The 12,979-nt window shown below is 39.3% G+C and overlaps 1 protein-coding gene across 2 annotated transcripts in view; it reads left to right on the top strand.

Annotated features, from left to right (window-relative positions):
• Positions 1-12,241, top strand: part of CDH2 (cadherin 2) — a 116,675-nt gene extending 104,434 nt beyond the window's left edge. For both annotated transcript variants that reach the window (XM_048289424.1, XM_048289423.1), the window contains exons 15-16: positions 2,548-2,712; positions 10,812-12,241. In XM_048289424.1, the coding sequence (XP_048145381.1) occupies positions 2,548-2,712; positions 10,812-11,018 (372 nt within the window). In that variant the 3' untranslated portion in view covers positions 11,019-12,241. The remainder of the gene's footprint in view (positions 1-2,547; positions 2,713-10,811) is intronic.
• The last annotated feature ends 738 nt before the right edge of the window (positions 12,242-12,979 follow it).

The following is a 12,979-nucleotide window of genomic DNA, read 5'->3' as shown; positions in this document are numbered from 1 at the left end:
TCTTCTGTCTTTGATGTGCCGGTTTTCCATTTAGCGGTCACTTCTAAAGTTAACTATCTTAACAAACTCTGCTTGAAGCTAACCTTTAAGTCCATTCAGGAGCTTTAGGTAATATGTGAAAAGCTTTTCCACTTTCCTGTCTGTGAAAGCAGCACTGAGTGAAGAGATGGGACTTCAGCACCTTTAAATGACCTGGCATTTTAAAACATTTTTCCTTCTTTTACTTTGCAGTAATTGAGTAGAGTTGACTTCAGACAGAATGTTGAAACAGCTGGAGTCATTGCATGATGCTGTGTTTGCCTGGCATTCAGCCAGTTTGGGGAGGTGGTGGATGAGTTGGCCATACCCCACTGATGTGCAGTTAGTATTGATTCTAATGATACGAGGAGTTTGAGAGGCCAAGGTAATACGTACAATGGATCTTTTCCTGTCTGGACACTATTAGACCTGCAAGATAAATTTCCTCTGATAGAAGGCTGAATGACAGTGTCATAAATTACCCTAGAAAAGAAAACCAAAGTGGGAGTCCATCCAAGGACACTTTCTGCACTGCTGTTAGCTCACAGGTGGCCATCTTTGCTGTCTTTTTAGCTATTAGAGCCTGGATATGTCTCAAACTATTAAATACCTACAAAAAGATGCCCTTAGTTTTGGTCATAATAGACTGACAGACTTGATTTATATTTCTGTATGATCACTAACCAATAAAAGAATTGTGTACATGTATGTGTGGGTGGGGAAAAAAAATTATAGAATTGAAATGAAGAGACGCTTTTCTGGTTTTAGTACATTGTTATTTAATCATACCAGTTTGAACTCCTCCACAATGAAAGGCTTAGATTAAAAAAAAAATTATTATTCATTTCTCCGTGTTGGTGTTTTCCACCTTTATCTTTTGGGTGGGTATGAAAAGCACTCGTGTTACATATTTATAAATTCTAAAAAGTACATTTTTCTCTGTTTGACAGGATTTTTTGATAGCATGTCTCTAAACTATTTTGATTTATTTTACGTAATAAAAAGGGAAAGGATAAAAAGTTCTGTTCTGTTTACTTTTCCTTGTATCATACTGCTTCCTGGAGATCACTTATTATTCTGTTTGGTACATGAAGTACCAAAGGGTAGGAGTTACAGCGCTGCCCCAAGGAACTTGTGATCTAATTAAAGCATATGAAGCTGCATTCTCAGATCTCAGTGGAGCTGTTCCACCTTTTTTGACTATATATTTGTGTGCAGTCATCTGAGAACCCAAGTAACAAATCAGAAGGTGTAGTGGATTTGATAATCAGCTGCAGTTCTTCCCCAAACTACCATAACTGCTGTCAAAAAGAATTCTCCTCCTGTTGAAAAGTCTCAGTTTGGGGTCACAGGAGGTCATACTCTCTAAAAGGATCTACATCCCGTGAGATAACAGCAGCAGTAAAAGCTTGCATTCCTTCCTTTAGGAGCCAGTAAGGAACTAATGAAAATCTGATAGTCTACACAGACAACTTCCAGCAAGTTGAGATTATAAATAAGATTTTTACCAGAACAGCACTGTTGAGAAATGGCTATTTTTGATGGATAGAGTAGCTTATTTAGGATGCTTATAACTGCTTGGGTTATTTGTGGGGCAGGGTATCTGGCATACAGTAGAGTTGGCATGAGCCCCCCCATCTGCTGAGAGTTCTTGAATGGCTTTCTTTTAAGCTGTGAAGTCCAGTTCTTTGTTGCACATTCTCACCAACACCCTGTGTAAAGGCATCTAGAGCGGGACTTTCTTCTAGATATGGCAGCAGTGAGGGGAATGACAATGATGAAATGCATCACACTGTGCAAAGAGAATTCAGGGATATCTGTGTTAAATGCAGAAACATTGATCTAATTAAATTCTTTACATACATGCATAGTGCTTATTGGAACTCATACTGCTATGCTAACTTCATCAGTCTGCCAGAGTTTGAAACTGCAGGATCAAGTACTTAATGAACAGATTCATGAGTAATCTCTAGAAAGTGCTTAGAATTAAGGCCAAATCTGTGGAGCTTTGTACTTATGACATTTTTCCCCCTTTGGCTTTCATATTATGGCAGCCACAGGAAATCTGCAAGGAGTCTTAAATTCATTCTTTGAAGGTATTAGAAAATACTGCAGAGCACTATGCTTGCCTTTTTCTCAGAATGTATGGTATTTATTTTCTTAGAAAAGTAAGCGTTGGATTTGGCATCTTTGCTCTGTGCTGTAAATCATCATTACTAGGTAAAGTGTTTAGTCTCTTAATAGTACTACTCAAATCCCTGCTTCTCAAGGGAAAACTTATGAGAAGCTCTACAAATCTGATGGAATAGAATCAAAACAGGAGATTCAGGGAGTATAAATCAAATAACATCCTGTTGGTATGCAAATAACAATGTTACTGACTTATTCTCAGTAAGCATTACAATCCTGAAAGCGGGACTTCTGGTGAAATGACACTTTGCATTTTCCCTTTTTTCTTTCTCATGTTTCCCCCTGACAGATATTGTTTGAAATTCTGCTAACGTACTGTCTCTGTTTCATATTTTGCAGGATTATGACTTGAGCCAGCTCCAGCAGCCTGACACTGTGGAACCAGATGCCATCAAACCTGTTGGAATCAGACGTCTTGATGAAAGGCCAATCCATGCAGAACCTCAGTATCCAGTCAGATCAGCTGCTCCTCATCCTGGGGACATTGGGGACTTCATTAATGAGGTAGAAGAGCGAAAAAGAGTTTCCTCCTAAGATCTGATGGGCTTTTATATTTTGTTTATTCTACTCCACATGAGTAGCTGTTATGTTAGAACGTAATAACTTTTCAAAACTTCCTTAGACAATTAAAATTGTCTCGCTAGACAGAAGTAAATATGTTCTTTTAAAGTGCAGACAAATTTAATTAACTCATTCAGACAGAAAGGGAAGATATATCAATTAACTTCTGTGCATTCGTATTAATTACATTCATAATACGTTATCAGCTGCAACCACAGTACCTCCAAGCAGGATTATGCAATGGGTTCCAAGTAATAAACAGACTAACAAAATTGTAGTGTAGCCTAAATTCATTTATTAATTCACAGTAATTTAATAATGGAAGAGGTTCACTTTCATTCTCCTCATACATTACCCTTTGAATCCAGATAATAGTGGAAATTCAGTACCTTCAATAAGACAGAAAGAATTCCATCAAATATGATTACTGAGCAGGGCAGCTAAATTAAATGTTATGTAAGTGCTTTTAATACTTGTCTTGTCATAGAGCTTGCAAAGATTTTGCATTATCTTTGATTCTTCAATCTGATAAATGTAACATAATTGAGATTCAGACTATACCAGAGTGCTGATAGTTGTGAAAGAAATGATCCTCATTATTTCTATCACTGATCAGTCTTAAATCATTGGTGTTCATATGATAGAATCTGTTTCTATAAGCTTGCTGCTTATAGAAAAAGAAAAGCTAACCCAGAATTTACTACTATTTTTACTTTATTCTGTACGTGAATTGTAGTAGTTAATTATTTTCTCTGATTTTCTCATATCTTCTTTGTCAGCCAGAGCTGGACACACATTGCAGATATTGCAGAACGGTTTCTGCAAATGTGCCTATTCTTGTTTGCCTTGAAGAAAAGTCAGGCTAATATACTAAAGTCTTTTGTGTTAGAAAGCTGCAGAAAATTGAATTTGCCTCTTGTAAGGTATACAGTGATACAATTGTCCGAAAACTTAGAGGGGAATTGACTAGCAGGAAATGTACAAATATTCTTGTAAGACATTGCATTTTAAGCGACTCCAAATTTTTTCATGCCTTACACTTCTAAATATTACAGTTATAATTGGCTTCTGGAAAATAGTGCAGACATGGGACAATAAAAAGCCCACATTGTTGGCCAAAGCAGTGTGCACACAAGAACTTCTTGTGCTTCCAGACAATCAGAGATTCCCATCCTGTTCTCACACAGCTGAGATCAGACTGTGCCCACCTGGCAGGCAGTTGTGAAAAACCCTGTTTTTACATTTCTCAAAGCAGCTAGGAAGCTCTGTTCTGGAGCAAAGGCAGGGAATGGGTGTGATTCTGCTGGAAAGCCAGAAAGGGGCCAGAGGTTGTCCGGCCTCCTACAGTTTTTAAATGACTTAGCAAGCTGTTCTTGCAATATTATTTTTTAATAGGTCATCACTCTTGAAGATGATGACATCAGTGTGCACACATGGAGCTGAAGAAACAGTACTTGCTGTCTTGATTTAACCCAGTATGTTTATATTGCAGTACAGACGAGCATGGAGTCGTTTTCTTCCTGCTGCCTATTGCATTATATCAGTAGCCTCCTTTATGCTTCCCCTTGCCATCCATCAAAAAAGAAAGCTTCTCCCAACTATTCATACACAGTAAAATCATGTCATTAATGTCATTGATTAAGTTAATATATGGAAATATATATGAAGTTAAAGAAAACACAGTAATTTTCTTGTCTGCAAATTAGCTCAGAATTAATTTTATCCTCTGATTGAAAGGAACTATGTGAGGTAGTTTCTATGTTTTAAGCATTATATATTTAGCTTGTCTTCTTCATAAGGTATTCTTTTCTTAGGATTTCACACCAATGTATTGTTTTACTGTGGGGCATTCCACCTAACCCTCTCTCTAGCAGACAGTAGCCACCCAAAGATTGTCCATGTCCTCTCTGTTTTCCCAGAAGTCTGAGCAAAACGGCATTTTATTTCTCTAAAATAGTGTCATCTTAATTTGTGTTTTATGTAAAAATTTTCCCATGGCAAATGTGATTATAAAATGTCCACTGGGTGTGGGGAGATGTTGCGGTGGCTAAGTCCACTTTACACCCCTCAAGTTGCCTTAAAAGTGGTCCCTCCTTACAACACTGTGCTAGAAGGTTCTCCTGTTGTCTAGATTCTGCTGGTCACTGGCCCTCTCCCCATCCCATCCCTTTTCCCATTGGCCCCTGTTATGCCATTCAACCTTGCCTCTGCCCCCTAACCCTCAGGCTATTGGTTTTGGATGTTCTTCCCTCCTTTGGGAGTTTTTGGGATAAAACAGGTGCGGGCTTTCAGTTGTTCTTTCTTGCCTCTGTTCCCTTGGGGGTGTTGCCATTAAACACCTCGGAATTGCAGGCAGAGAGCCCCTCTCACCTGTCTGTATTCAGTTTGTGCTTAGACTGCGTGTGTGAGCAGCTGTTCACAACCACCTGTGAAGGTGAGATCGTGTGCACGTGTAGGTGCTGGGAGAGTGCTGCCGGAGCGTGTCCACGAGGGACCCAGCAGCGACAAACGCGGCATCGATCCACCGAAGCTCTCACTTCATTAGGGAGAAATGGGTCTTTCGTAATAGTGTTCATTGTTAAATTTCAAAGTTATCAGTGTCTAGGCTGCACAGGTTTTCAGACTCTCCAGAAAATTGCACCTGCAGTCCTGGTACAATTAAATCCAAGCAGCTTGGTAAGTTTCTCTCAGTTTTACTTGAGGTAAATTGAAGAAATATCTTGAGTAAAGCCTGTACCAGACGTTTCTTAAGGCAGTTCCTGCAGAAGATAAGCTGAGCTGTGGAGACAACATAACATAGCAAGATAAGAAAGAGCGAAGTTCATATCTCTCTGCATCCAACTTCAATATTACTAGACGTAAAATTCCTCCCTTGGGCATCTCTAAGCCAAGCCACCAACAAAACCAGCCCAGTCCCTAGCTGAGCAGGGAGAGGCTGAGGCTGCCTTTGAATTGTCAGTACTTCAGTAGCGAAGTCTGTGTTACCCCCTTGGTTTGAAAAGATGCAGCATTTTGGAGATCAGTCTGATCTTGGAGAACTTGGCCCTATTCCAGGAAGTGCTGGTCACTATGATCTGTTGGGATGGTGGTCCACATGCAGGAATTAATTTAGTCTGTTGAATGCTCACCAGCACCGCAGACGCACAGACAGCATTGTTCGGATTAGCTTCTGAATTACTCTAGCTTTTGACAAAAAATAACTGTAGGTCACTGATTTCAGATACTGGAGAGTTTAGGGCCCCTTGCTAAGCAAGCTTGGGGGTTTTCTTCTTTGTTTTCATTACAGAGTCATAGAAACAAAAAGCGAAAAAGATCTAGTGGGTCATTCAGGTTTTTTTCTCTTAAGCAGTACTCTGTTTCTTCTGGTGTATTACTTTCTGTCTGTCATCCCTTTTATTAAATCTACTTAATGAGACATACATAAGTAAGACTATTTTGTAGTGTTCTAGTGACTTTGCAGTTGAAAAACAAGTTAGAATTACGATAAAAAGTCCTGCATTTTTATAACACAAAGTTGAGATAGCATGTACAGAACTACGAACTGTGTAAAATAGGAAGGTTCCAGAGGTATCTTGATAGTCAAAATATGTTTTGCAGGCATAAGCTAAATGACCTCAGGGACTTTCTTGTTTTGTCTGTTTCAATGGGTAGATGAATCTCTAATTTAGAGTAGAAGGGAAAAACCTCCTTTTCTTCCAGTCCAGTGTACAAACAAGTCAGTGAAATAAGTCATGTGTTACTAAGAATCCTCTGTAGACCTTGTTTTCCATTTTGAGCCTTTTAAAGCCTAACCTGCAGAGTGTGGAGCATAATTAACACTTAGAATAGTCAGGATTTGCAGGACAGTATAAATTAGACCTGTTCAAAGTAGCTTTTTTAATCCTGTTTTCAAGACCCACCTATATTGTCCCTAGAAATCTCAAGCAAGTTCTGTTGTGGTGGAGAGTTGTGGCTAAGAATATATTTGTAATCAATAGAGGACACAGCCTGAGGTAAGCTAAGTTTAAATTGCAAGCTAAAGGTCTCACCCCAAGGGGACATGGAGGACCCTCAATTCATTCTTAGTAAATGGTTATTGATACAGTGCACCTCCATGCAGAATGGAGTCCCTCAATGTTTTCTGTTTCCTCTTATCAAGTCAAAAAATGGTTCCAGATATAAACCAATTTTTTTTTGCATTTCCCTGATGGTCTGTGTTCTTCCTTTCCTTCTCATTGAAGGTCTGCTGAATAGGATTAAGTAGTAGGATTAATGAAAATAGAAGCATTAGATTTTGTAATGTTCCACGTTAGTTCAAGATCTGAGGGGGGTTGCTGTCCTTTAATTTGAGAGAAATGGAGAATGCAACCTGTACTAAGGCAAGTGTAACTTAAGGTTACTGTTGTGCCTCAGCCAAGCGCTGTAGTTTCTCCAGTTCTGCCCCTTACCTCCTCCTTAGCGAAAGCTCTACTACATACATAAAAAAGGAAAAGCAAGAAAGGGAGTCTGTCCGAGGTCTCAAGCTGGCCTTTCTATTGCCGTGGCAATTCTGTGACTGCTCGCTGTGCACTGGTGGTGTAGCACATGCAAGGAAATGTGACAGTTCACTGTCCCAGCAGGTTCCCCTGCTCCTGAGGATGTGCCCTGGAAATTCTGCTGTTGAATGAGCTCCTCATCCTAATAAAAACTTTGGGGTTTTAGAACAGGAAACTGTAAACCAAGTAACTGTAACAACTCTGCTGCTCTGAGGTTCTTGAACACATCTGGTGAAAACTGAGATCTCTTTTCAGAAGCAGCTGACAACACCTTGGCAGAAAAATCAGTAGAAGCCACTCCTGGCAGCCGTTTGTTGCCTTTTCAGTTGTGCAGATGCAGCAGGCTGTGTATCCACACCGCCTCCACCCACTGAAAGGGACAGCATAACAAACAATAAAAGGTGGCAGTGCTGAAACCAGAGGGAGCTTCATAGGCTGATATCACTGCCAGGGCTGTCTGACATGCTGTAGAACCCAACAGCAAAGCACAGCAGTACGCTGGGTATGCTCAAAGAATCGGCTTAGCAGAGGGAAAGAGAAAACACTGTAGTATTTCTTTCTTGTTTTAGTGTGTAACTTGCGACACAAATACAGCAGAAATCTTGGTTGTCATTTGAAGAGTTAGAGACTAAGTTCAGTCATTACACTGTGAACCAGAAGATAGGTGCAGATGTCAGTGTATCTTGTGCTGCGCGGTTGAATCAATACCTCCAAAACATGACCCGTAGCTACGTTCTCTGAATGAAATGGATTACACTGCCAGCACAACCTTTGAGAAAGTGAATTTGTTAGTGAGATCCTATCTTGTAAGTCAGTAACTCAAAACCAGTTTCCTTTTTTGAAATGCTATCATGATAGCAGCAGCAAATTGAAAAAAAAATTACAACTTCCCCTTTGGAAAAACAGATGGAAAGAGGCTGCCTTCTGCCTTATCATGGATGACTGATAGGTATCAGAATTTCTGCAGTGATGTAGGAAAATGTTTTGTTCACTGATTTTTTTTTAATAAATTGGTATCCCATGGTTGACTGGCTATTAGTAGGCAGAACTGCAGAGAAAAATAACATTTCATCTCCAAACCGACTTTCTAAATGACTTTCACACATGGATACGTGGCATTCGTACCTCAGCTCTCCTTGAGCTCAACTGGTATTTATTCTCCTTCCTTGTCACCTGCGTTCCAAACACATGGGTGTCTGTCACCCCAAGCAGGCTTAAGGAAAGATTTAAATACCATAAGGCCAGTTACTGCCTAAGAAGTAAAGTTGCCTTTGTGCTTCAGCAGCAGAAAGTAAGAGAAAGCCTTAGAATTTCCCCCTTGGAAGCTTGATAAGGGATGTCTTCCAACACTTGCTATTGCCTTTTCAAAATCTCACATCTTTTGTGCTTACTACGGCCATCAGGTTGGAAAACGCCAAAGAGAGATAACAAGCATCGCCAATTATTCTTACCTCATAACTCAAAATTGCACTTTTAATGTGTGCTATTAATAACCTGCTTGATGTTGTTGTATTACATGGAATGATCATTTCAAGGCCAACATTTGTTCTTGATTAGAGGTCATCAGCTTGATAAATATGCTGGGCTTTTCCACCACTGATTTGGAAATTATTTTAGGGACATTTTGCACAATTCTGAATTATTTTAGATAGGTAATAAAGAACCAGGATTCACTTTTACCTTATCAATGCCAAATGCTTTAATTAATGGGTTTAATTTGTATATGTTCATAATACATATTTGTAGAAGAAAAATCAGCATCTGTTTCCATTTTGTCATATTTGGTCAAAGCAAAATTGAGAGTAAAATGTACTTTTCTAAAACCAGAATATGTTAAATAGTTTGAAGGAGGCACACTCATTCCTTCAAATACGTGGGAGTATAATAAAGCCATTATTTAAATAAATAAACATTAAAAATTAAAAGTAAAGCCAGCACAAAATAGCACTGGTAAAAATTAATAGTGAGCAATTTAAAATCTTAGCACAGCCTTATAGAATTCTGGAAGATTCATTATCCCTTGTCAGTGGCTGCCAGAGTGGAAGAGCTTGTAAAAGCATTGCTAATACCATCGAAGAAACTGTGAGGTTGAAAAAACACAAATCATGAGAGGGCTTTTTGACTCCAGGTTTCAGCCTTTTATATTCAGCTTGTAAATCTTCCCCGGATAAGCACAGAGAAATTGTCTCATATTCTAAAATTAGTTACTCATGCAACAGTTTACGTTTGGACTTATGTAAGAAAATAGGGAATGAAGAGGCTTTTCTCTGGAAGAAGTGTGGTTCTTTCCTGGCTTTTCCTCTTCAATTTCCCAGCATTTCCTCCAATTCAATTTGTGTTGGTTTTAATTTGGGCTATTCAACTCTACAGACTGAAAATCAAAAATTGCTGAAGACCCGCTATTCGTGTGTTGGTAACTTCAGTACTCTGAAATGAGGAAAGAAAAACTGTCATCATCTTGTATTCAGCTTTGATGTCACTGTGTGTTTTTTCTGAAGAGCAGGTGGATCTCATGGGTGGATGTGGCAAAACATAAAAGGCTTAAGACAGCATACCCTGTATTTTTCTCACAGCAGCTTACAGAGGTACATGAGTTCGCAGGACTAACCAAATACGGGTTTTGGCACATGCAGATGGACTGCAGGCCAGAAAAGTCAGTGCATACGCTGTTGGCCATATGAGATGGTTGTTAAAGTGAATCTTTGCAAACATGCATGTTTCTCCTTTCTCATCTGCCTAACCAGTCCCACATTGCCCATGGCGCAGGTTGTGAGCTGTATATCTTTGAAACTGTTTATTTACTAGCTTCTGTCCCAGTGCCATGACTCTCTCTTAAGGTTTTGTTAGGGCTGTAATTGCAGCTACATTCAAAATGTCCAGAATTTAGAATGGCTGGAAACCTGGCCATTCTAAAAGGAGTTGATGCCTTGAGAGGCCACCTAAAAACAGAGACTAGACAGGAGTAAGGAAATAAAGGTGGGTATTTATTTGAAAGGCCTTCAAAGTACCCCCTGGGGAGACAGAGGCTATTGCCAAGATGGACCCCAAGATAGACGACAGGTCACGAGTTCTTCACACTTTTATAGGTTTGGTTCATTTGCATATCAGGGTTAATTTTCCAATTAAAGCTTCAGTTTAATGTTGTAATGCCCCCTCAGCTTACCCCCCCTTAGAGGCTCTTTGGTTTATACTTCTTGGGCCTAGGACTTTCTAGGTGTCCTTGGAGGGCAGGCCTGGAGAGGCTTTGTTATGTCTACCTAGCACAAGAGAGCAGAAATTAACAGGCTACAAGAAACTTCAGAGTTACACACTAGGCAGTACAGGATTTGAAAAATATAAAAGTGAAAGCCTAAGGCATCAGAGTTACAAAAATGTAAATCCTGTTTTGTACTGAATGGCAGAAGAGGAAGAACTTTGTTTTCTCAAGTGGTGCTTGATAGATAACTGTGCTGCAAATATTCTGGATATGCTTTTGTCTCACTCTCTGATACAGAAATTTATCTTCTTTTCTCCCTCTCCTTCTTGCAGGGACTTAAAGCAGCCGACAATGACCCTACAGCCCCACCGTATGACTCCCTGTTAGTCTTTGACTACGAAGGAAGCGGCTCCACTGCTGGATCCTTGAGCTCTCTTAACTCCTCAAGTAGTGGTGGTGAGCAAGACTATGACTACCTAAATGACTGGGGCCCACGTTTCAAGAAACTTGCTGATATGTATGGTGGAGGTGATGACTGAACTTCAAAGTGAACTGTGGTTTTGGACAAGTACAAACATTTCATCTGATATTCCCCAAAAGCATACAGAAGCTAGGCTTTAACTTTGTAGTCTACTAGCACAAGTGCTTGCTGAAGGCTTTGGCTTAGGCTGCAAACCAATTTGGGCTCCGTGGAATATCAGTGATCCAATGCTGTTTGGAAAAAAATATTGAGCTCAGTTACACTTGAATTTTACAGTACAGAAGCACTGGGATTTTATGTGCCTTTTTGTACCTTTTTCAGATCGGAATTAGTTTTATGTTTAAGGCTTTAATGGTACTGATTTATTAAATGATGCATTAAAGAGACGAAATATGTTGGGGTGGGGAGGAGTAAGGTGAAACACAATATACTTCAACATGCTTTTGTTACATCGCATTGCTTTTATTAAAATAAGGAGATTAAAAATAAACAAAAAAATCCTCATGGAACAATTTTATTATCCAGGAGAGAAGACCATGAGGTGGAACAATGTACATTACTTCTAGTTTTAGATGTTAGGGGACTTTTTTCACTAAAATTCTAAAACTTATGCAGCTGGTTGCAAATAAAGGGAGTTTTCATATCACCAGTTTGTAGCAGAATTGATTTTTTTTTTTTCTTATGCTAGAATGTTAGACACATTTTGGTCTTAATCCATGTACACTTTTTGGTTTTGGTTTTTGGTTTTTTTCTTTAATTTCTAGTATTTTTTTCCCACTTCACTGTAAAAAAATGGTATGTGTACATAATGTTTTATTGGCATAGTCTGTGGAGAAGTGCAGAAACTTCAGAACACGTGTATGTATTATTTGGACTATGGATTCAGGGTTTTGCATGTTTATATCTTTCGTTATGGATAAAGTATTTACAAAACAGGTTGCAAACAAGTGACATTGATTCAATTGTTGAACTGTAGTTAGAGTACTCAATATTTTTTTTATTTTTATTTTTATTATTTTTTTTTGTTTGGGGAGGGAGAAAAGTTCTTAGCACAAAAAAGTTTTACATAATTTGTACCAAAAAAAGGGGAGGGAGGGGAGTTGGCCTGATACTGGTGGCACGAGAAAATATACAGTATGTTTTGGGGGCGGGGAGGGGAGGAGGGGAAGGAGCTTTCAAACTGGAGAGACTTCTGAGAACAGCTTTGCCTCTGTATTGTGTACCAGAATATGAATGATACACCTCTGACCCCAACGTTCTGAATAAAATGCTAATTTTGGATCTGGTGCTTGGTTTGGCATTCTTTCTTCTAGCTGAGCAGTCCTGACTACAGTAAATAAAAAGTACGCAAAATGTGTTTGAGTTCTGTGAGAAGTTGTGTGTGCTTCTTTGGCATTTCACACTGCTGCACTGGAAACAAGCTGCATGTAGAAGAAAGCCTGGCACAAATTTGGAAGGCAAGTTCCCAGGTGAAAGCAAAGTGATGTGTGCTGGGATTTCTGGGAATTCACAATTTTCAGTTCCCCACCGATGGCTAGCTCTTTGGTTTAATGTGCATTATCTAAAAAAGAAGTTGGTTCTTCTATTTTTTTCATCATTTTTGGCTCATTTCTAGACTGACAGCTTAATGAGTTTGTGATTATGCCTCAGGTTGCATAAATAAAATAAATTGCAGATTGTGGCAGTCAGCTGCCGCCTGGACTTTCTTGTGCTGAAGTGAAGACAAGCCCCTGCTAACCTGAGTGCACATCAAATCATATCCTTCAAGGAGGTGCTTACGATCATGGAACTCTATCAAAAAGCCCCTTTAGGAGATTTGTCATTACTAAACATGATTCTGACCTGGTACCATGATTTACTTGCAAACAAAGCAAGCATGGTGGGTACAGCAGTTCCGTCTTTGTTCTCTTGCAGCAATCTGCTCAGGTTTAATGCCTACATTTACAGACATTAAGGACCTAAGTGTGAACAGTGTGAAGCTCAAACTCGGCAGAAACCCCACAGTTCTGCTGTTGGTCA

The sequence above is a fragment of the Corvus hawaiiensis genome, chromosome 30 (genome assembly GCF_020740725.1).
Source record: "Corvus hawaiiensis isolate bCorHaw1 chromosome 30, bCorHaw1.pri.cur, whole genome shotgun sequence".
NCBI classification, from domain to species: domain Eukaryota; kingdom Metazoa; phylum Chordata; class Aves; order Passeriformes; family Corvidae; genus Corvus; species Corvus hawaiiensis.
Note: the sequence above shows the minus strand (reverse complement) of the source record. Positions and strands in the feature narration are given on the sequence as shown.